General features: G+C 44.3%; 1 protein-coding gene across 2 annotated transcripts in view; it reads left to right on the top strand.

Moving 5' to 3' along the window:
• GPLD1 (glycosylphosphatidylinositol specific phospholipase D1) overlaps nt 1-24,244 on the top strand; it is a 655,729-nt gene that overhangs the window by 410,448 nt on the left and 221,037 nt on the right. For both annotated transcript variants that reach the window (XM_086965460.1, XM_086965459.1), the window contains exon 16: nt 218-292. In XM_086965460.1, coding sequence (XP_086821586.1) covers nt 218-292 — 75 coding nt within the window. The remainder of the gene's footprint in view (nt 1-217; nt 293-24,244) is intronic.

Genomic DNA, 24,244 nt, shown 5'->3' with positions numbered 1-24,244 from the left:
AAGTGCTATATAAAAATCATATTATTCCAAGGTTCACTACATGGAAAATGACACTTAAAAAAGAAACTCAGCCAGCCAAAAACCTACAGGTCCTCTTCAAGAGGCCAGGCAAGCTGCATCCGTAATTTCACCTCAATTAATTACACCGTTATGTATTGTGCTTTTTTATGCTACATTGCACTTCTGACCTTTTAACATTTTTGTTTTCATTTTGTAGGGTTCAGTATATGTATACTTCGGTGCAGAGGGTGTTGGAGTGTCAGTGCAGCCTAATATTACAATAAAATGCTGGGTAAGTTTAAGAACAAACAACCTGACTTAGTGCTTTGGTGCAGTATATCTTATGACAACTGTAATAAGGTGAATAAGGTATCCATCAAATTTGTGATAGAGTAACCGATCTGCCAAGCTGTAAACCAGGTCCAAAGTAGATAAAAGGTTGGCCCAGATTTTCAGCGAGGATGCACGCAATGCTTTCATTGAGCAGTATGCATCTTCTGAGCACTAGATGCAGAGGATTCACTTATCCTTCTCTCTACAAAGGGACCATGGGCCATATGTATCAAGGCGAATTGCGATCGGAAACACTGAAATTCGCAGAATTTCAGTGTTTGCAATCGCAATTTCCCTTAGTGCTATGTGAGAAAGCTCAACTGTCTTGCAAATTAAGGAAGTGCAAAATTTGCGATTCCTTCTTTTGCGAATGCATTTAAGGAATCGCAAATTGCTATCCTTTAAATGAAATGTATGAAGCACCCAAGTTGTGCGAATATGGCATAAGGAATCGCAAATTACCACCAACTACAGATTGGTGGTAATTTGTGATTTCTTATAAAAATGCAAATTTTTGCATTTTTCAAAGTGGCATGTGGCGCACACACATGCCCGTAGGGCCTGTATGTGCGCTACATGTGCACCCATGCTCATTTCAGGGGTGCAACAGGGTGTCCTTTTGACACCCTGGCACACTTGAAATTGCATTCATAATTTGCAATTCTCTAATTGGGAATCGCAATTTGAGAATGTCTTCCCATGAATGGGGAGGTATTCCTTAATTGCGAATCGCAATTTGCGATTCGCAATTAAGGAATATGTACGATTCGCAAAATGTATTGCAAATCCTACATACATAGCGTTTTGCGTTTCTCAAATAGCAATTCTCAAACATTTGCTATTTGAGAATCGCAAAACCTAACATTGATACATATGGACCCATGTCTCTTGATTCTCACTCTGCCAACATCATCAATATTACTGAGGCCTTCTTATTTAAGCAGACCCTCTGTATAATTTTTCTGAAAGTTCTAGAACTAGCCCCTTACACATTGTCCCAAAAAGAGGCATGTCACGGCGAGGCTACCGTCTTCTCATCCAAGTTAAAATTGTAAGCTGCACAAATTCAACACGTACAACTAAGTGAATGGACGTTAGGGGCTGTCACTCAGCATTTGTGTATTTCACTGAAAATTTGAAGGAATAGATGTATGCTGTTTTGATGCCCTCTTCCCCATGCAATTCACAAACTTTTGCATTTTATCCACTGCACTCCACATTGAAAATTGTAGTGCACACAATAGATTGCATATTAGTGCTCTGCCTTCACAAAGCCATTTGCACTGGTTTTGAAAATGCAAAGTCGTTTTGTGAGCCAAACCCCTTGTAAATTTTGAGCCAAAAGTCTTTCATGAATTCTGTGTGCTGCTCCATGAAATTCAATGAAGATACAGGAAATCAATTTTTAAGCAGGTCAAATATACACTGTGAAGTAAATACAGATTTTTTTGTTACTTAATAACGTGTGTTATGAAATAGATCGTTTCAAGAGGTTATGTTTATTAAAAAAAAATTCTTTACTTATTTCAACATATTTGCTACTGCATGCTTAGTTGTTACATTGTGTATGTTTTTTTTTTTAAATCGTGCATGTATGATACATCTTTCGTACTCGTTAAATTGTACTCTTTTCTTACACCATGACTTTTTTATATGGGAGGTAACTTAAAATGTAATGTTCTGCTCACATGGGGCCTCATTTATTAGGAATCGATGTTGGGCAGTGTTGCAAGTCTTCTTGCTGGATGTATGATGTTATAATGCATGCTTTTACCACCCATACTGTTACAACACAAGTATTACAACGAAAACCTTTACAACGCATTACACTTGGGGTGCTGGATAGTGAATAGTTTAATTTACTATTCCAACTCCAGTCCCCGTGGACACTAGGGAAGGTGTTGGATAGTAAATTAAAACTATTCTTTATCCTAGAGCGCCCCCAGTGTAATGCGCTGTAATGGTTTTCGTTGTGATACATGCGTTGTAACAGCACTGCGTGGTAAAAGTTGCATTGTAAAGGTTGCATACCCTTCTTGCTGCGCTGCCCTGCGCCAATGTGAAAGGCCAGGAATGCACAGTATTTGTGAAATACGGTGCATTCCTGTCCTTTCCCCCCACGCTGGCGCACAATTTGCTGCCTTGTGCCAATGTTGGCACTTTTGCACCATGGCGAAAGGGTGCCTCCGGTGCAGGTGGGATTGTTTTTGTGCATGAAGGGGCACCTTCCTGCACATAAACAATCCAGAGACACGCTTTCCTCTGTCCATGTGTGCTGCAAAATGCAGCACACATGGAAAGAGGAAAAACATGGAGAAATAAAAAAATATATATCATTGTTACATCTGCTCTGGGGAGGTGAGGTTTTGGCGCTGCTCCAGGTTCATGTGATTAAGCAAATCTGGGGCAGCGTCAAATCCATGGGTTTTGTGCGGGAGAACCCACCGCAATGCCCATGGAACATCTCCTTGGCTCAGAGTAAGGCAAGGAAACAACTTGTAGTGTTTTGTTGTACTCAGTATTGATGAGGCCATGAAAAGCCACACAACGCGGTTTTGCATCTCAAAGGTATGATTGAGAGGCTTGCACCACCAGAGCATCAGAAAAAGGGCAGATTCGGTGGCCCAAGCCTCCCATAAATAACCCCATAGAGTCCAGGAAAGATGCTTCATACTCTTGGCACATTGAACTCACCTTTAACTCATACTTACTTATTACAGCCTGGTAAAACATCTAAGATTTTCTAGTGGTTGTAGTCACAAATTATCGGATACATTGACTCTTGATGGCATTGCTGAAGGTAATAATTTCCAGAAGGCATTTGACCCTAATTAAAGTGTCTGAAGTTTGGCATTCAATATTGACTCTTACAGGTCACTTCTTCTAAAGTCAGTTTTTACCTTTTGCTCCGCTGCCTCAAAAGCCGACAGCCTCCTTGATTCTTCAATCCCAGCAGTCTCTGGGAAGGCACAGGCACCCCCAGCCAATCCAGACACTGCTCTCATGCAATGAGAGCAGTACCAGGATTGGTATGAGAGGCATGGTCTGCTGCTCAGACACTGCCTAGGAGCCTGAGGCTTTTCTCCACCCAGCTGTGAACAAAGGTCAGTTGGAGAAACAGAAGTGTACATGTCAGTTTGACCTACCTATGACGGCCGGCCAAACTTACATGTGCGCTTCTAAGTGCCCACCACTCCTCCCTTTCATTACCTGGCCCCACCCCACCCACATGCCAGTCAGTCACAGAAAAATAAAATGATATTGTTTTATTATCATTTTTTATTTCTATGATTGATTCTGACAAGTGGGGCGACATTCCTCCTCCCCTATATTCTGGCAGCTAATGTGGATAGCATTCAGATATTCAAATTAGGAACTGATTATTCCACTGCCTTTAGTGCTGGGCTGTTTAAACTGAAAAGTACAGCACTTACCTGTGTGTCCATTCACTGGTTGCTGTTAAGGAATACTCCTAGCTTCATGGCTACAGCAATCGAAGTAAGGAATGGGTTAGTGATGAGTTTGCCAGCTAAAAATATATATTGAGCCTAGCACAGGTTTGATTCGAATTCAACTTATCCTTAGTGCCCACTCCGTCATCCGCTCCCACCCAACATCATGCACATTTTGGCCATATAATGATACACTGGACACGTTATTTATGGGTAAGAAGTGCTGCAGGTTTATTTTCATACAGCAAGCGTATGACGTTTGGTGGATCATCTTACGGGCGATTCAAGGCAGGCAGCCCCTCGCTGTCCCGCCTGCCTAACGAGCCAGCCAGCACGGTGAGTCAACGCTCGGACAGTGCAGCACCTTGTAGATCCTATCTTATACTCCCGCCCTCCCCTTTCAGGGCGGAGCGGTATGGCACACCCCCGGTCGGTTGAGGCCCCTCGACCGCCCGAAGGACTAACGGGGCGCCGTTGCGGTTTCCCGGAACCTCCTTCTGGCCCCATCCCTGCCTTGAATGCAGCCGTGGCCGCTCCAATCCTGAAGGAGTGGCTCGAAAATATCCTCCCTTCCCCTGTGAGACCGGATTTGGACAAAGCTGCCCCCATGATGCATTCCATCTGGAACCTGGTCAATGGCGCCCCATCTGCATGAATTAGAAAGTGCCCTGAGACGGCCGGTCTAATCTTCAAGTATTCCCTAACTGTGGTGACAGGGCAGTATCTGGGGTCCCCTAACGCCTGAAGCACTATGGTTGTGCCCTGGCCTACCTGATCTGTCTTTGATCTCCGGATGCGGGGTGCCAAGGCGTCTGTCACACAGACATCCAACATATCCAGTGCCGCGCCTGTCCTGTCTGTTTTTGCTTTGGCCATGAGCTCACTCACCCTAAAAGCCCCGAAGAAAGCCAGGCAAAAAGCAGTGGTGAAAAGCCTAGCCTTGAATGGGGAATTGGTGACTTGAGGTAGGGTCTCTATCATGCGCTGCAAGGAAGGGAAATCTATTGGCGCCCTGGTGTCAGCGGACTTTACCTCATCCCGGGTCCCCTCTCTTAGTGCTCACCCTGAATGAGCTGGTGGGGTCATCCCCTCCGTTGAGTCTGGTATTATGCTTCAGGGCCGCCAGAATGCCACACACCCATGAATGTGTCTTGCCGGTTTCTTTAGCCCAAACCACAAAGGTCTCAACCTGTTCTTCCAGTCCCAGTGCCTTTGCTTCTACAGACTCTATCACTGCTCTGAAAGTGCCTTTGGGAGCCATATTTCTTCCGAGTTGCAGGAGCCAGGGATCGCTCGCCCATGCTCTTCAATCGCTCCCCCTGTGGCCGAGTCCTGCACCACCACTGGTGCCCTCGCTGGCTCGGGGGCCTGCGTGATGGGAGGAGGTTGCGTCGGTTTCGTCATCGCTCGCGGTGCCTCGGCCGGGAAGTCTTTGCGGGTTTGCTTCCGGTTGAGTTTGGCCATCCACAACTGTTGGGTCGAAGGTCCCGCCGCTTCATCCGGTGAGAAGGCAACTACAACGCCTGAGTCCTCTTGCCTACGCACCTCGATAAATCCTCCCTGGTCCCTTCGCCTTGGCCACAGCCAAGAATTCAGCCTACAACCCCTCCTGCGGCGTGGCCGGGTCGTCTATACCAGGCCCTTGGGTGAAAAGCGGAAAGGGTGTCCCGAGTCCATCCATCCTGGTTGGCTCCTGCCCTTGCGGGTCCCTACGGGTGAGAAAGTACGTGAGTCATGCGCAACCCTGGTTTGACCGCAGCATAACTGCACCCAGAAATCTCGCACCAGGACCCTCCCACCCTGTGTCCCCTATTCACCGTACCACGCCTTATACCTGGTTCTCTTCTTGTGGTTGCTGACTGTCGGCCCGGCCGTACTTTTCTAACCTTTTGTGAAGACCGACCTGAAAAGACAGGGTAAAATTAACCAAGCCCACTCCCATCCTTAGTGCCCGAACATGATGCTTACCCGCCAGCCCCCTTGGAGGCGTGCACCGATCACAACCTGCGTGACATGAGGTGTAGGAGGTGCGCCAGAGGTAAGCCCGTTTGCGCCCGTTCGCACACCGGACGCTACCAGCGCCAGCCACGCTGCCTCTACTCGCCTGGTTTATTCCAGGGACAAGTTATTTCAGCTGGGCCAATGTCCTATTATGGGCAGTCGACTTGGCTGTAATACCGTCTCTTCAGGGGTTCTTTCCTGCAGATTGCTTAATATCCGCTCCCTCTGTAAACACAATGCCGAGATTGCCCTCCTTATTGACTCTCAGAATCTGGATGTGCTCTTTTTAACTGAAACATGGACGAGGGCAGACAGTAGAGTCGAACTCGGTTGGGCTTGTCTCCCGGGCTTTATGATCAGACATAATCCGGGGGCAAGCGGGAGAGGAGGTGGAGTTGGGTTCATCTTTAGGGAATCACTCGCCCTCTCTCTGCTCGAGGTCAAAGCGATCCAAGGCTTTGAACTACTGGGTTTTTCTTTAAAGGGTCAGAGTGGAGTACTGGTTGCTGGCCTACTTTGCTACAGGCCTCCTGGTAGTGCCTTGTTTGCCTCCCAGGAACTAATTGATCTTACCTATGACCTGTCCAACTCCCATGCAAGGTTTTTAGTCCTGGGTGACTTCAACCTTTGGCTTAATGGCTCCTCAGACACTGCCTTTAGAGAGCTGTGCCAGGCATGTAGTAATATTCACCTCACACAGCTGGTACTCTCCCAAACACATCGGAAAGCCCACATCTTAGATCTGGTCTTCGCAGAAGACTCGCTGGTCTCTATCAGGGAGATTGTGACGCAATGCTGGACCGACCACGCTCTCATTCACGTCTCTATCCGCCTGCCAGATGGCTCTCTGAGTTGTAGCGGTCCTGGTAACACCAAGTTTAGTAGGCAGTGGTCGAGGCTCTTGAAGAGCCCCAGCCTTCCCTCTCTAATTCCGAGGGGATTTTCTCTGGGAAAGAACGCGGAGTAAAGCTACTCAGCCCTTTGTCAGCAGATTCTGGAGTCCCTGGACAAGGCGGCTCCGTTACGAAAGATGAAGGATAGACCTAAGAGGGCTACTCCCTGGTTCTCTAGTGATCTTCTTCAACAGAAACTACGCTGCAAACAGGCAGAGAGAGCCTGGAGAAAGCACTATCTTGAACTGGACAAACTGGCCTATAAAAAGTCTCTTTTAGACTACAAGGCACAGATTAAGTGTGCTAAAGCTAAGTATCTGGAGGTCACATTGGCCCAGGCAGTGAACAAATCTCAGACCTTGTTTAAGATTGTTAATAATCTCTCTAATCCTGCCTGTGCCATGAATACCATCTCAGCCTCTCAGGTGCTTTGCGACTCCCTGGCTACCGCCTTTGAAGATAAAATCACGAATATTCTGAACGGTCTCTCGGCCTCGTGTCAGTCCGGCATGTCTTCTGTCCCAGGATCCGTTCGGACGGCCCTTCTTGATGTCTCCGAGGAGGAACTGACACAGTCTCAGCTGACCTGTTTCCCTTCTCCTTCCTATGAAGACTTCTGTCTGTTGGCGAACAGCGTGTCTTCTGGGTCCCCTTTGGATCCGTTACCCCATAGGTTCTGGAAGGTATGTCAGGAGGAATTGTTTTTCCCCCTTTACTCCATCTGTTGCCAGTCCCTCACTACGGCTATGGTTCCGGACTGCTGGAAGCTGGCAGTGGTTTCTCCCTTGCTTAAGAAGGCCACTTTGGACCCCCTGTGCCCGGCGAATTATCGACCTATTTCGCTGTTGCCTTTCCCTGTAAAGATTCTGGAGAAACTGGTCAAAAGGGCTCTTTCCAGCTTTCTTGAAAATGGGCAAGCCACCCTCCCTAGGTCCAACTCCTTCCTGATCTTCTCGCTGACCACTAGAGGCAGTTCTCTGGCTGATTTAAGGTTTAACACATCCCTACAACCTTTGTATGGTATCCTGAACCCGTCTATAAAACCTTCTGCTAGTAGTACTTTTTCCTTCACAAGGGGATAAGACCTGATTAGTGGGAGGATGTTCTGCATGATGATGGGGGAAGGACCTTTGCTGTTTGCAGGAGACTGCCCATGCCTATCAAACGTGGGGGGGGGGGTGTATCACTTACAACGCAACTTTTACGTCGCATTCCGTTACAACGCAAATTTTACAACGCTGGATCCATTACATCGGATGCCATTACAACGCATGGCATTACATAGCAGATGCTATTACAACGCATACCATTACATCGTAAGTATTGGTAAGTATATACTTTTTTTATTTTATTTAATATTATATAATTGATTTAATTATTATTAATTATAAAAAAAATATTTATTTATGTTTTTAAATATTATAAATTAAATATATTAATTTAAGTAATTTTTTAAATAAGTATGAGAATAGGAGTATATGTTTTGGGGTACTGAGGTATATGTTTTGGGGTGTTTTGGTGTTTTTAGGTTTTAGGGCAGAGTTTGGGTTTTGGGGTACAGGGGTGTTTTTAGGTTTTAGGGCAGGGTTTGGGTTTTGGGGTACAGGGGTGTTTTTAGGTTTTAGAGCAGGGTTTGGGTTTTGGGGTACAGGGGTGTTTTTAGGTTTTAGGGCAGGGTTTGGGTTTTGGGGTACAGGGGTGTTTTTAGGTTTTAGGGCAGGGTTTGGGTTTTTGGGGTACAGGGGTGTTTTTAGGTTTTAGGGCAGGGTTTGGGTTTTGGGGTACAAGGGGTGTTTTTAGGTTTTAGGGCAGGGTTTGGGTTTTGGGGTACAGGGGTGTTTTTAGGTTTTAGGGCAGGGTTTGGGTTTTGGGGTACAGGGGTGTTTTTAGGTTTTAGGGCAGGGTTTGGGTTTTGGGGTACAGGGGTGTTTTTAGGTTTTAGGGCAGGGTTTGGGTTTTGGGGTACAGTGGTGTTTTTAGGTTTTAGGGCAGGGTTTGGGTTTTGGGGTACAGAGGTGTTTTTAGGTTTTAGGGCAGGGTTTGGGTTTTTGGGGTACAGGGGTGTTTTTAGGTTTTAGGGCAGGGTTTGGGTTTTGGGGTACAGGGGTGTTTTTAGGTTTTAGGGCAGGGTTTGGGTTTTGGGGTACAGGGGTGTTTTTAGGTTTTAGGGCAGGGTTTGGGTTTTGGGGTACAGGGGTGTTTTTAGGTTTTAGGGCAGGGTTTGGGTTTTGGGGTACAGGGGTGTTTTAGGGTTCAGGGGTAGGTTTGTGTTTAGGGATAATTAAATTATATTGACCATTTTTAAATTAATTAAAATATATTTAATAAATTAAATTAATTAAAATATATTTAATAAATTAAATTAATTATTTTACATTAATTACATTTTTTAAACTAAATTAATTAAATTAAATAAATTTTTAATATTAATTTAATTTAATGTCGATTTTAAAAATATGTACATTAAACTAATTTCATTAATTTAATTTATTTAAATTAATTACAATTTTTATTAAAATTACATTTATTAAATAGATATTATTTTATTAAATTAAATTAATGACTATTTTAAAATGTATTTTAATTAAATTGTTTAAATAAAATTAATTAAATTAACTTAATAACATTTTAAAAAAAAGGTATACTTACCTATACTTACGATGTAATGCCATGCGTTGTAATACCATCTGCTATGTAATGCCATGCGTTGTAATGGCATCCGATGTAATGGATCCTGCGTTGTAAAATCTGCGTTGTAACGGAATGCGACGTAAAATAACGCGTTGTACTGACACCAATCCGTGGGGGGGGGGGCACTGTTGTTTGTCATCGTTGAGGTCTGGCCCGCAGTGCTACCCTCACTGGCGTGGAGCGTCTGGTCTGTTGGCCTGGGCGGCGGGGGGGCAAACCTTGGCTGGTTGTGCAGGAGAAAGCTGCATGCTGGGCGCCACATTTGCTGCAGCTGTGTGTGAACTTGCAATTCCTACCCCAGGTGCACACCCCTCCATTGAAAATTCTGCATGTCCCAGAATTAAAACATTTTGGCCCAACCTTTAGGCCCCTCCCTCGGCCCCCGCGAAAGGACTGCTTGAAAGGCTCAGCTGATCTGTTTCCCTCCCCCTTCCTCTGAAGACTTCTGTCTGTTGGCGAACAGCGTGTCTTCTGGGTCCCCTTTGGATTTGTTACCCCATAGGTTCTGGAAGGTATGTCAGGAGGAATTGTTTTTCCCCCTTTACTCCATCTGTTGCCAGTCCCTCACTACGGCTATGGTTCCGGACTGCTGGAAGCTGGCAGTGGTTTCTCCCTTGCTTAAAAAGGCCACTTTGGACCCCCTGTGCCCGGCGAATTATCGACCTATTTCGCTGTTGCCTTTCCCTGTAAAGATTCTGGAGAAACTGGTCACAAGGGCTCTTTCCAGCTTTCTTGAAACCAATGCCTGCCTGGACGTGGCCCAATTTGGCTTCAGGCCGGCCCATGGCACGGAGTCTGCGCTGGTGACCGTTTTGGACGATCTGCGTTCGCGGGTCAACATGGGACGAGCAGTGTTTTTAGTGCTGCTCGACATGTTGGCCGCGTTTGCCACGGTCAATCATGCTATGTTACTAAGCAGGCTTCGGAATATTGGGGTAACCGGCCTGTCCCTGGACTGGCTGACTTCTTATCTTTGTAATAGGCAGCAAGCGGTGGCTCTGCCGCCTTTTCGGTCTGGTGCTAGAAAGGTGGAACAGGGTGTTCCCCAAGGCTCGGCGATTAGCACCATTTTATTTAAACTGTACCTCTGCCCACTGATTAGATTGATCAAGTCTTTCGGCATATCAGTCATCAATTATGCCGATGACACCCAACTCATCTTCTCCTTCGAGGGTAGTGATGCTGTTTCTAGGGAAACATTTCATCGCTGCATGACTTTCACGGCGGATTGGCCACGCCAAAATTCTCTTCAGTTTAACGGGTCAAAAACTGAGGTACTGCACTGTTCTTTGGATCGCACGCCTCGCCCCCTGCCTGAGGAGTTTTGGCCTACTTCCATTCTAGGCACAGTGGCCGCAGCAGAGTCTGCTCGTAATTTGGGTGTCACGTTTGGGCCAAGTCTTCAGCTGGACGCTTTTGTTAATAAAACCACTGCGACATGCATGCTACCGCTTCGCACTCTGCGGAAAGTCCTCCCTTTACTTCCTTCTTTGGCAAGACCTGAAGTAGTGCGCAGTATCATTCTCAGTAGGCTTGACTACTACAATGCGCTGCTTCTGGGAGCCCCTAACATTCTGATTATGAAGCTGCAGCGTGTTCAGAATATGGCAGCTAAGCTGGCTCTTTCTCGTCCTTGCTCCGCTTCCTCTTCCCTTGCACTTTCGGACCTCCACTTGCTGTCGGTTCACCAGCGGATTTGTTTCAAGGCCTCTTGCCTTGTCTTTAGAGCCCTTCACGGTTTGGGACCGGCGATGTTGCAGGACCTTTTTTCCTGGTACTCAACTGCTAGAAATCTTAGATCCTCTTCTGCCTTCTTAGCGAGAGTCCCTAGGATTAAAAGGGTGAGGATGGGCGGCCGTTCTTTCAGCTTCACTGCCGGTAAGCTTTGGAAACCTCTGCCTTTGTCATTACGGAGGAGGCAGGATCTGCCCTCTTTCAAAAAGGGCCTTAAATGCCACCTCTTTCCAAGGGTAGTGTAATGTCCGCTCTATGTAGGTAAAGTCAAGGTCAAAGCGTCAGGATACCCTCTGGGTGACAGTCGCGCTCAACAAGTATGTGTTACATTACATTACATTACATTACATGGCACGGGAAGCTTCAACGTATGTTCCAGGTGAGGTGGGATGTTTTAGATGATTGCACTTAAACTATATACCTTGCAGTGAAATTACGCCCTACCAAGGTGAGTCATGTGAGTGCCCAAGGTGGGGTATCAATCCCTTTGACGTCACTTCCGTGATGACACTCTAGGGACCATTGAGTCAAGCAGTTGCAATTGCGCTTCAGCTAACGCTAACTTGCTGGCAGGAGTAGATAAAGACCTTTTGCATGTCTGCTCTTCCTACACTGCATATGCGCTGCTAATTTTGCTACGCTGCCTAAATTCCTAATGCAAGCCCTTGCTCTAACATCTTGGACATACGCAATATATTCAGTTTGTCTCTCTTATGTAACGCATGTTATCCTAAACCCATATGTTTATAACTGGTTCACATGTAAAGCGCTCTGGCACCTTCGGCTAAAGTTTGCGCTAAATACATGCATTAAATAAGTGGGAAGAGCCCACTGCCTACGAATTTGGGTGGCACGAGCGTGTAACAGCGCGTTTAGTTCTTTCGCCACCGTGCATCATGTAACTATCAGGGAGAGTGGGTATCCATGGTGCTACTGGAGTGGGGGGGGGGCCTGTTGCTTCCCGGTGGCGGTAGGCTTACTTATTTGCAACAAAAGAGGCATTAATCACGTGAACCATAAAACGGGACCGTACTTGGGCCGCCTCTGCAGTTACCGACTGGTGTCCTCCAGCATGTAACTCAATCCCTGCGTGGTGACAGAAATGGCAATGTTACCTGTTCTAAGTACCTGGACATGCAAAACTCTTAGCGGGGAAGCCTGCAATGAACTGTGTAATTACTGGTGGCTGAACCAAATGAAGCCTCTTCTTTGGGGGTTTTATGCTAAAGGAAATCTAATGTCAGCAGGATGTCATCCCAAATCTTGCCCCGCACGATAATAATGTCAGCAGAACGTCATCTCATATCGTGCCCCGCACGACCATAATTTTCAGGAGGGGCACAAAAAGTGTTTTCCTAGGAATAGTGTAAAATCTACAAAAAAAGAGGATATGAATATCTGACTGTTCTGAAAAATCATCACAAGGGCATTTGATTAGTTGCTTAGTCCAAATATTCACAACAGGGAAGCTAATAGATCGATGTAACAGGTTTAGCCTGAAGCGTGTCAATAAAAACCTTTCAAAGTCGCTCATTTTTAACTTAATGTACGGTTGCATGTGAGCAGAGGTCAAAATCATTTGGTGTGCGACCACAGTTTTCTTTGCCAGCCTCATGCAAACAGTTTTTTAGTGATTTCCTAGATATGTCACACATTCTTGTGGGGTCGTCATAATATTCCTTATGCCCTATTTTAATAAGGAACGTTCTTACATAAGTTAACCAGGCCACCCTCCCGACATTCTCTAGACTCATAACATCCATTAAAATAGAGCGGTTAAATAGACATTCCTCATTTGACCAAATCCTGTGCCACAGGAGTACCGGGGTCACCTTAATAATATCTTCGATATATGTTACCCCTAGCTCAACATGACTAACATAGGTTGAAACACTATGAGGTACCTTAAGCAAGGATTTTAGGAAGTTATTCTCTACTACTTGTAGGGTTTTCGTGTTTACATAGCCCCAAACCCCTGCTCCATATGTAGCAACTGCCACACAGGTAGCACTGTACACAGTTAGAAGCTCCCTGATAGGTTTTTTACCCATCATTCTACTGAAGGTTATCAAGGCTGTGATAGATTTGCAGAACAGTAATCTCCTCGATTGTATTGCGCTACCCCATTGGCCTGCTTCGTCAAACAATACTCCAAGATATGGAAATGTGGGAGTCTGTTCGAGAGGCTTAGGAGCAATAAATATTGGTTTACCCTTTTTGTGATGTCCCTGGCCGCATATCATACTAAAGGTCTTAGTGCAGTTAATTTTTAGGTCAAGTTTAGTCATAAAACCTGTAAATGAATTGACCACCGCTTGCATTGCCAGTGGTGTCCTGGCCATTAAAACTGCATCGTCAGCATATAGAAGAGCAGGGATAGATCTTCTCCCAACAAGTGGCATGTCCCTGCCCTCCTCTAACAGAGTTTTTTCCAGACCATTAATATAAATAGCAAATAAAAACGGGGCGAGGACGCAACCTTGCCGTACTCCTCTTGACACAGTGAATGGATCAGTACATTCTCCACTCTTTCCGTACCTAACCCGAGCAGTGGCCCCCCTGTAAAGTTCCCTAAGGAAATTAATTATGTCCTTATCTACTTCCAGGTTCCGAAGGACCAACCAAAGCTTAGTATGGGTGACACAATCAAAAGCAGACGTCAAGTCCACGAATGTTAAAAACATACGGCCACCCTTCGCTTTTCTATACTTTTCTAGCAATAAGTGCAAATTAAGAAATTGGTCAATAGTTCCTAGGCCCTTCCTAAAACCGTATTGAAGGTCGCTTAATACCGACCGTTCGTCTGTCCATAATTGCAATCTGTTTAAAATAACCCTGCCCAATATTTTAATGGTAGAGTCCAGGAGCGAGATAGGGCGATAGCAGTGACAACTCGCTCTATCACCTTTTTTAAAAATAGGAACTATTATGGATTCACACCATGAAGGTAATAGCCCATAGGAACAGGAAGCATTAAAAAGTTGTGTGAGCAATGGGCCCCAAAGATCCATGTTGCTTTTGTAAAAGTCAACTTGAACGCCATCAGGGCCAGGAGCTTTGCCTCCAGCACTATCTCTTATACTCTTATTTACTTCACACAGGGTAATCCCCAGTTCCAACGTCACCCTACTCTGTGCTCCCTCCAGCCTCTCTTCATTAGGTACCTGGTCATAGTTGGTCTTAGCACTATAAAGTTCTTCATAATGTTCAACCCATTCGGTTTCAGAAATCGCTATCTCGACCCTAGCCTTTAAGTTATCAGAAAGTAGAGGATCATTTACCACTTTCCAAAAGGCAGCAGAATCCATGTTCTGCAATGCCTCACACAGTGCATCCCAGGCCTCCTTTTTAATAGTGTCTTTCCTCAGCTTGAGGTTTCCTTTATACTCTTTTCTTAACTGTCTTACAAGATTCTTGTCTCTTATAGGGGCATTTAGTGCATGCTTCAACTTAGTACAAATCTTGGTACAGAGTGTATCAAACCATCTTGGCCGGTGTACTTTTGGGTTTTTTGTCTCTACCCATAGGGCATTTTTAATGTTTCCTGCTATAATTTTAAAATTGGACACGATAACGGAATCAGCCACATTGTCTTCAAGACATTTTTCAATGTTAAAATTACATTTTTGGATCACCTTATTCAGGATGTCTCCGGGTACTATTTTACTCCAATTAAGGGTGTAACCATTCTGCCGATTGAGAATTATATCAAGAGCCTCCTTAGTTGGGGCTCCTATTTTTGGGGGGTTGTTACCCAGTTGAGCGATCTTCAGGCTTAAGGGGAAATGGTCACTCAAAGGGTTGTCCAGAGTCTTAAAAGCTAACACCTCCTCGCCATACCTGGCTGATATCAATGCAAAATATATGGTGGAACTTGCACCCCTGCCATTAAATGTTGGCTGAAAAGGGATCTTGCTCCTGCCGATTCTATTTGCGAAACCCAAGTCACAAGAAAAAATAATCTCTTTTAAGTGATTTCCACAGGCAGTGTGCTCAAAATGGCTTAAACTAGTCAACTTATCTAACATTAAGCTGCATGTACCCTTTTCCCCGTATCTACACAGGGAACAAATAAAATCTCCACCCCAAATTATACAGACTGATTTCACTCTCCCTTCTATCTGGGTTTTAATATCCTGGCCTAGTCTTACAAATGTTTGTTCCATGGCTACCGCCAAGACATTGTTGTAAAAATTTACAGCAACCAGATGTAAGTCTTGGTAAAGGATAATTCTATGGCTGCACAGACATAATATCGACTCCAAAATATCGATTGGACATAATATCGAGTTTTTAATATAGACTGGACACAATATCGACAGGACAGAATATAGATAACAAAAATATCGTTTTTAAGGTAAGTAAAGTAATATCAACTGTAAAAAATATAGATAGTTAAAATATTGAAGTATATAAAATAGATAGTAAAAAATATCGATTTTTTTATAATATATAATTTTTTATAGTGTATTTTTATGTTATAATATGTGTGAAAAGTATGTATTTATGTTATAAATAATTTTATGCAATGAATTTTGTTTTTATAATTATTGCGTAATTTAATTCTCTAGCGGGTTGTGGGTTTATAGAGGAATAGGGTGGGAAGTAATTTAATTATAATTAATTAAATAAATAAATGTATATATTGATAGTAATTAGTAAATAATTGTTTTTTAATTTATATTCGTTAATTAATTTAATTATAATTGTTAATTAATTTTTATTAATTGATTAATTGATAATTATGTAAATTTTACTAATTTAATTTCTGTAGCGGGTTGTGGGTTTATAGGGGAATAGGGTGGGAAGTAATTTAATTATAATTAATTAAATATGTACATTTATTTATTGATAGTAATTAGTAATTAATTGTTAATTAATTTAAATTTGTTAATTAATTTAATTATAATTGTTAATTAATTTTTATTCATTGATTAATTGGTAATTATGTAAATTTTACTAATTTAATTTCTGTAGTGGGTTGTGGGTTTATAGGGGAATAGGGTGGGAAGTAATTTATTAATAATTAATTTAATAACACAATTAATAAAAAAAAAATTGGAAATAATTGTAAAATATTTTTAAATTATTAAATAATTAATCGTTAATGTTAATTTGTATTCATAGGTGATTAATTGAAATAATTATTGTTAATTAGTATTTTAAAAATATTAATTATTATATTAGATAACATTTTTATTTATTTTTAATTAATTATTAATAGATATTCATTTTTAGATTTTTGATTAATATATGAAATACATACTTTCCCTAATGTTGTATTCGCTGGAGTGGGAATAGTAATTTTAACCCCTACGCTAGCCAACGCTTTCCCTACTGTTGCATCCACTGGAGTGGGAATAGTAATTTTTACCCCTACGCTATCCAACGCTTTCCCTACTGTTGCACTCTTTGGAGTGAGAATAATAATTTTAACCCCTACGCTATCCAACCCTTTCCCTACTGTTGCATCCACTGGAGTGGGAATAGTACTTTTAACCCTTACGCTATTCAACGCTTTCCCTACTGTTGCACTCTTTGGAGTGGGAATAGTCATTTTAACCCCTACGCTATCCAACGCTTTCCCTACTGTTGTACCCACTGGAGTGGGAATAGTAATTTTAACCCCTATGCTATCCGTCGCTTTCCCTACTGTTGCACCCACTGGAGTGGGAATAGTAATTTTAACCCCTATGCTATCCAACACTTTCCCTACTGTTGCAACCACTGGAGTAGGAATAGTAATTGTAACCCCTACGCTATCCAAAGCTTTCCCTACTGTTGCACCCACTGGAGTGAGAATAGTAATTTTAACCCCTACGCTATCCAACGCTTTCCCTACTGTGGCACCCACTGGAGTGGGAATAGTATATTTAACCCCTACGCTATCCAACGCTTTCCCTACTGTTGTACTCTTTGGAGTGGGAATAGTAATTTTAATCCCTACGCTATCCAACGCTTTCCCTACTGTTGCACCCACTGGAGTGGGAATAGTAAATTTTACCTCTACGCTATCCAACGTTTTCCCTGTTGTTGTACCCACTGGAGTGGGAATAGTAATTTAAACCCCTACGCTATCCAACCCTTTCCCTACTGTTGCACTCACTGGAGTGGGAATAGTAATTTTAACCCCTACGCTATCCAACGCTTTCCCTACTATTGCACTCTTTGGAGTGGGAATAGTAATTTTTACCCCTACACTATCCAACGCTTTCCCTACGGTTGCACCCACTGGAGTGGGAATTGTAATTTTAACCCCTACGCTATCCAACGCTCACCCTATGCTTGCACTCTTTGGAGTGCGAATAGTAATTTTTACACTTTAGTTATTGTACGTTAATAATATTGGCTATTATTTAATTATATTTTGTTACTATATATATATGTTTTAACAAATATGAGTGTACATTTTTTTAATTAATTTCATTAATTATTTAATTATTATAAGTTAATTTAAGTATTTTTAAGTATATTTTAGTAATTAAATTTTAATATTAATTTAATTTAACACTCTTTTTAATAAAATCGATATTTTTATAAACTATATTTTTGTAAACGATATTTTGTACTCGAAATTTTTGTACTTACCTGTTTGTAGATACAAACTCGATATTCTGTCAGTCGATATTTTGTCAACGATATTTTTGCAAGTCGATATTCTGTCCCTCGATATTATTTCAGTGATCCAATTCTAATGATATGGTAATACTGATTATTAACAACCATCTCAATCTTACGGCATATTAGCAGATTGGACACATAGGTACACTGACCTCCTTGGGCCCTACCATGAGCTGAGGGTATTGCGGGAGAATGGAAAGTCTTAAAGCCGCACAAGTGTGAGGCTTCTAACTCCCAAGTCTCCTGGAGACTTACAGTATCATAGTCTTTAATTGCATCTAACCATAATGGATTTAAAATTTTCGATTTAAGGCCCGCAATGTTTCAGAACATAAGTGCCCAAGATCTCACTGTAGTTATATCTTCCTCTGTGATAATGGGTTTAGGGGTATCTGGATTAACTACAGTTTCGATAGTCAGATTATTACTGTTGTCAACAGTAGTACTGACACAATCTTTATTATTTACCTCTACGCCTAATCCTAGATCCCCCCTGCTGTCACCACCTCCATTGGTTCCCTTATCCTGTTTTATATTTCCAATACCTCTTGAAGGGTCTAGAATCACACCATTTACCCTACTTCCAAGTCAATCCACTCCCTCTAATCCGTAGAGTGACTCAAAATGATTGGCCAAGGGGAGACAAAACTCTTGCCTGTAGGCAATATTTGATCGACTATGTGTTATTTCAGTCCAGTTTCGTAAGAATAGAGGGGTACCAAACGCTGGTCGAGGATAGAAGTGGCTCAGGTCAAGGGTTTGGATCCCACCCTCTCTTCTATACCCATTTCCATCACATATGAGCCTTACCACCCTAGGATCTCCAAAGTTTACAATTATGCATTCCCCCCCTGATCCTTACGTCTCTTGCCCAACCAGCTCACCCTTCTGACATGTAGAATTTCTGCATTTAGATGGCCCGGAAGTGGTCTATTACCATTAAGCCAGAAGATGACCTTATTTTTCAGTTCCCTGTGATTTTCTGGTTTATCATGTTCGATCTCTGGTACCCCTGACAATATCACAGTGTACGGTGCTGAGTCAGGGGGTAAATTAATACGGGGATGTTTTTTTTCCCACCCTCTAGGCCTAATACTTCCTTTCCTGTATCAGTTGCCCCTCAATCAGAATTTGGAATTATCAGCTCCTTTCTGCCCTCACACACCAACACTTCTACTCCCTTACTATTAAGTTGGTTTATCTTTTTTGTCCCTGTAATGTCCACAATATCAGTATGTTTTATTTGCCTAGATAATCTAGGCCGCTTTTCTTGTGGGCTATCTGCTAGGGTACCACCAATTCCTAAGGCTGTTCTTTCTTTAACTATGCAGTCAGGCTCCGATATAGGGCCCACGGCCTTTTCTAATACTTTCATATAGGCAGTAACACTTCTCTCTAATTTCCCTATGTTTACATTTATTATTTTTATTCTCTCGAGTAAGGGTAGCATCAATGACCTCATGAGATGCTCTATTTGTCCCAGGAGGCCATCAGGATTCTGAGCTCCCAGTTGCATGCATTGTGGCTGCTCAGATATCTGATTTTCTTGATCTTTATTAGAGGGCATATTATTAGTGGCTAATTGAGTCACTTTAGTCAGGACCCCCCCTGAGTTATTAGTTTTGGTAACTTTTGGGCATCTTCCCTTATGTGCACCTCCCCCACGCTTTCTTTTCCCAGTCTTTGTGATTGCATTTGTGTCCTTTTTAGGTCCACGTTCAGTTACTGTTCTAGGGGTAGTAGAATTAGTTACAATACAAACGGTAGACCCATCTGATACAGCTGACTCTATACTAGTGTCCAGCCAGTTATCCTCCTTGGGTTGTTCTAGGGATAGCCGCTCCGGCGTTACAGCTTCCCTGATGGGGCCCAATGAGGATCTTTTAGAAAATATTGTTTCTAATGATGGTGCTAGTGATAATCTTTTTTCTGTTATCGCTATCTCACATTCTAACACGACTGCAGCCCTTGTGATGAAGTTGTCCAAAGTTCCATTAATGGTTCCACCAATGCTGCTTGGCACAGCTTTCTTCTCCTTTCCAACTTTATGCGCCATGATAGTTCGCCTCAAAGGATATCACTGTTTAAACTACCAGTGGAATATAATAACAATAACAATCACAATATAATATTTCAGCCAGACAAAGTACACACTTAATATGTACCAGTTTAAGATGTTACTCCTGCGCTAGAACTAGCATATATAATGTATCGTTCTTACAGATGTCCATTACACTTAGCTGTTTTTATGTTCCGGCTCACGTTGGTAGAGTTAGGGGGGTGGCCCAGCCCAGCCTCCTCTGGCCCCGGATGGCCACAGATGGCTCGCCCTTTGCCTGGGCTTCGCCCGGCTTGTCCCGCGTGCGTCCTGCGACGTGGGGGAAGAAGCTCCAATCAGTACTAGGTGGTGGAAGGGATGTCAGCACGACGTTGGACCCAATGCCTCCTGGGTCTTGTGGTCCTTGTGGCGATATTCACCAATGCCACAAGCAGCCTGGGTGTAAAATGACCGCAGCGTCTCCCGCGAAGCGGGCGGCGCAAGGAGTTGCGGTTACAGCCGGTTGCGGTTACAGCTGCAGGCAATTCCTTCCTTCTTCCTTGGAGCCGTTCCAGCCCCCAAAAGCAGCCTCACTTGAACTGTGCGCAATGGTACCTGTTCTAAGTACCTGGACACACATAACTCTTAGCGGGGAAGCCTGCAATGAACTGTGTAATTACTGGTGGCTGAACCAAACGGAGCCTGTTCTTTGGGGGTTTATGCTAAAGGAAATCTAATGTCAGCAGGACGTGATCCCATATCGTGCCCCGCATATGATTCAATTACAGTCAGCATTCCGAGGGAACTGTCTTCCAGGGAAACATTACTGAACTCATAAAATTGCCAGTATAAAGTAATGCGCATGCACCCGACCTTAAGTTAACAGTCGAACACGCTGATTACGCCATCGAGGAGGTTCTGGGAAGCGCTCGTAATGTTCCTACGAGGAAATGCGAGGCTGAGAACTAGTCTCACCCTGTACGAGCTCATCCTTCCTCTCTCCGAGCATTGCAGTCGCACACCGTTATGCTACATCAGTGTTTCCCAAACTGGGGTCCCCGGACCCCCAGGGGTCCGTGACACATTCCCAGGGGGTCCCTGGGCAGCAGTTTTAAAAGCACAGCAAAGTTTCTTGTATAATTAGCAGAGTTCAAGCAACAATAAAAGTGTCAAGATAATGCCAGTGAATAATGTACCTGCTGGAGAGAGAGGAGTGTTTTGTTCAGTGGCAGCTTTGACTTAACTAATGTAGCACAGAGGGTTAATGTGCCTACTGCAAAGAACGTGTAACAAGAGCAGATTTGATGTGCATAGGTCCGTGGTTACTGCTTTTGTCACAGAGATTCTTTTGTTACGGTGCACTTCATAAGTGACAATCGTAAATCTAGCAGAGAGACCTATAAAAAGATTTATTTGGGAAGAAATACATTTTTAATGTAAAAGTCAGTTCTAGCCACTGTGTTATGTTCTGAATCCTGAGTTTGTGCTTTTCAAGACCAAGCACTCTTTAAAAATGCCTATCAGTATGAATGACATATTAATACTACACCTTGTAGTCCCCTTACCTTATGTACCATTTTCTATACACTGATTTTTTGCAACTTGCTATTTCGAAGGGGCATTCCCTTCCAAATAGCGAGTCTCAAAACCATGTACAAATGTTTTGCGACTGCAATTGCTGTCGCAAAACACTTGCAATTATCACTTAATTCAAGTAGATAGTAATTGATTCGCAAATGGACCCCTTCCCCTTTGCAAAGGCATGCAAAATTATTTTTTAAGGGCAGGCAGTGGACCCAGGGACAACTGCCTGCCATTAAAAAATGAAACAAAAACGTTTCATTTTCTTTTTTTTAATGCATGGAAAACCGGCTGCATTTTTTTTTTAAACTGCTTTATTTAAAAGCAGTCCCAGACATGGTGGTCTGCTGAGCCCAGCAGGCCACCATCCCTGGGAGGGCTGGCATTCCCAATGGGCTCGCAAATTGCGAGATGCTCATTAATATTAATGAGCATCGCAATTTGCAACCCTATTGCGAATCCCAAACAGTGTTAAACACACTGTTGTACATTTCATTTAGCGACTCGCAATTTGCCATTCGCAATGGGTCGCCGATTGCAACGCGCTAAATAAAATGGTCGTACATCTGGCCCCAAAATCCTTAGTACTTTGAGTATTTGTATTGTGTGCACATGTGTGTTTTTTTTAATTACTGTTTAATATTTGAAATTTAACTCATACAGATTGCTTGGGGGTCCCCGGCTTCCAGTGGTGACTCAAAGGCGGTCCTCAGGGGTCAAAAGTTTGGGAACCACTGTGCTACATTATTAAAATGCTGGGGGTTGAACCCGGGGCCTCATGGACGCGAGGTGAGCGCTCGACCACGAGCAACATCCCTCTGGATGTAGGGCAGTCTGATGTAGATTAGGGGGGGGGGCTATCCTGTGACACCGTATTTGTGGTCTTTTCCTGGTCCCAGCCCCGCAGGAGATGGTGTTGGTCCTGAGGCGCCGCGAGACCGCAGCTTTGACCGGGCGAAAACGTAGCTCCAAAGACGGACCCCTGGTTTCCCTGGCGAACGCCCTGAAAATTGCCCGCATTCAGGAGTGCCCCTGCTCCGCCCAGGGGGCAGCACTGCTGGTACCAAATCCCGACCGAGCCCCTCCCGATAGGACGCACAGAGCCTGGCGGGGACCGTCGAAAAGGGGCCAGATATATCCCCCCCCCACTGCCAGTGTCTTACTACCCCCAGCTCCATGGGGTTCCTCATCTTTTTTACGGTGGAGCATGGTGCACGGGGGGGAGGGGTGCTCAGCTGCGTAGGGCAAACAAAACATGCGGCCGAGACCCATCACACCCTTGGCCCGCCAAAGCCCTGCCCGCCCCCACGCAATATTCAGCTGACCAGCCACTTCTTCCCCATCCCCGTGGTATCCTACCACAGGGCCCCTGTACAACCTGGACTTAGCCCAGGGACGGGGCCTGGGGGAGAGGCAAGAGCGTGGCACATACCTAAGACTCGACGACGACGACGATGTTGAACGCTGACGACGTTGAACACTGCAGCGCTTGGGCAGGCGGAAAGCCGTAACAGAGGCAGAGCCAGGGCAAACTGGAACAGAGGCAGAGCCAGGGCAGCCGGGGCTTAAGTAGAAGGTATGCCCACACAGGTAAGCCCTCCCCTGGCCGCCCATCATGGCGACCCGAGGAGGGGCAGGGAGCTCTTCAAACCTCCCCTCCACGCCCCCGGGTACAGGGCGGAGAGCTCCGACTAATGGCCACTAGGAGGCTGCCCTGCCAATGACCCCCTGCGTGGGACGCGGGCAGCGGCAGTCCATGAGGATATCTAGACTTTTGGAGATGTGGTTCTTCGCTGAGCCTTAGCTAGATCTGCAAGTCACAGGATAAGCATTGAATGAAGGATCATGATGGAGCTTGTAAAAACTGAAAGTATTGCGAGAGAGGACCCCATAAGTTCATGGGTCGTAAAATCCTGTTGAACTGCAAGCATCTGCTGATCCATTAGAAAAATGTCTAAAGGTGAACCAGGATCTCTTAGCGTTTGCGTCACAAATAGATGCTAAAGTCAGCTCCAGGTGTAATCGAAGGAGACTGCTTAGTTGCGGCCTGCATTAGATTGCGATACAAAGTCTGAAGCCACTCTAAGATGGCCGCCACCGGGAAACCACCCCCTCGCCACTCCCACTCCGACCTCGCGCCACTCCCACTCTTGCCTCGATGACCGACAATGATTATTACACGCGTCTCTGCGTTGACGCTCACTTCCACAACTTCGGGAAGCCGGCGGATTGCCATTGAGCATACCGCCCGTTCTTCACTCGGATCGTGAGTGAAGGAGCACTGTCTCAACGGAAAGGTAAGGGTTCCTGACTTCGCGTTCGCTCTACCTGCCACGAACCCGTGGTGCCTTCCCTTGCAAACCTTAATTTCCCATTGTCTGTTTTCAGAAACCAAATCAAACGCAGAACCATAAGCGGTCTAATTTAATATACCGGCCAATTCCAGCGGAAGCCCATAGCGGGTTAAGGAACCAATGGCCATCATGTTATATTCATTATAACAGGACATCGAGGTAATATTCTGCTCCCACTCGCCACAAATTCACGGGCGCACTCACTCACTCAAGCCCTGAGACTTATTTTATTCTTTCTCATTTAGGCACCAACCTCTACCCCACAGTCTCTCCCAGCAACATAGAAGACTCGTGAGGATCGTTTGCAGAGGTGCGCAACTCGCCTGTATTACTTTTTATATCATGAGGCATATAGAAACCTCTGTCACGCCCGCCCACACAATGCATGAATTTGACACTTATAAGATTTATTGTCTTGCCCACAGCCCTCAATGTCCGGACTCGCTCATTAGGCACCCCTACCGGCATGTCCTGAAATTGCTATAAATTCCACATGAATCTTCACCACGGCACGACTGGCCCAATGCAACAACGGTAGTCACAACC

Source organism: Lissotriton vulgaris, chromosome 4_1 (assembly GCF_964263255.1).
Source record: "Lissotriton vulgaris chromosome 4_1, aLisVul1.2, whole genome shotgun sequence".
Taxonomy (NCBI): domain Eukaryota; kingdom Metazoa; phylum Chordata; class Amphibia; order Caudata; family Salamandridae; genus Lissotriton; species Lissotriton vulgaris.
Note: the sequence above shows the minus strand (reverse complement) of the source record. Positions and strands in the feature narration are given on the sequence as shown.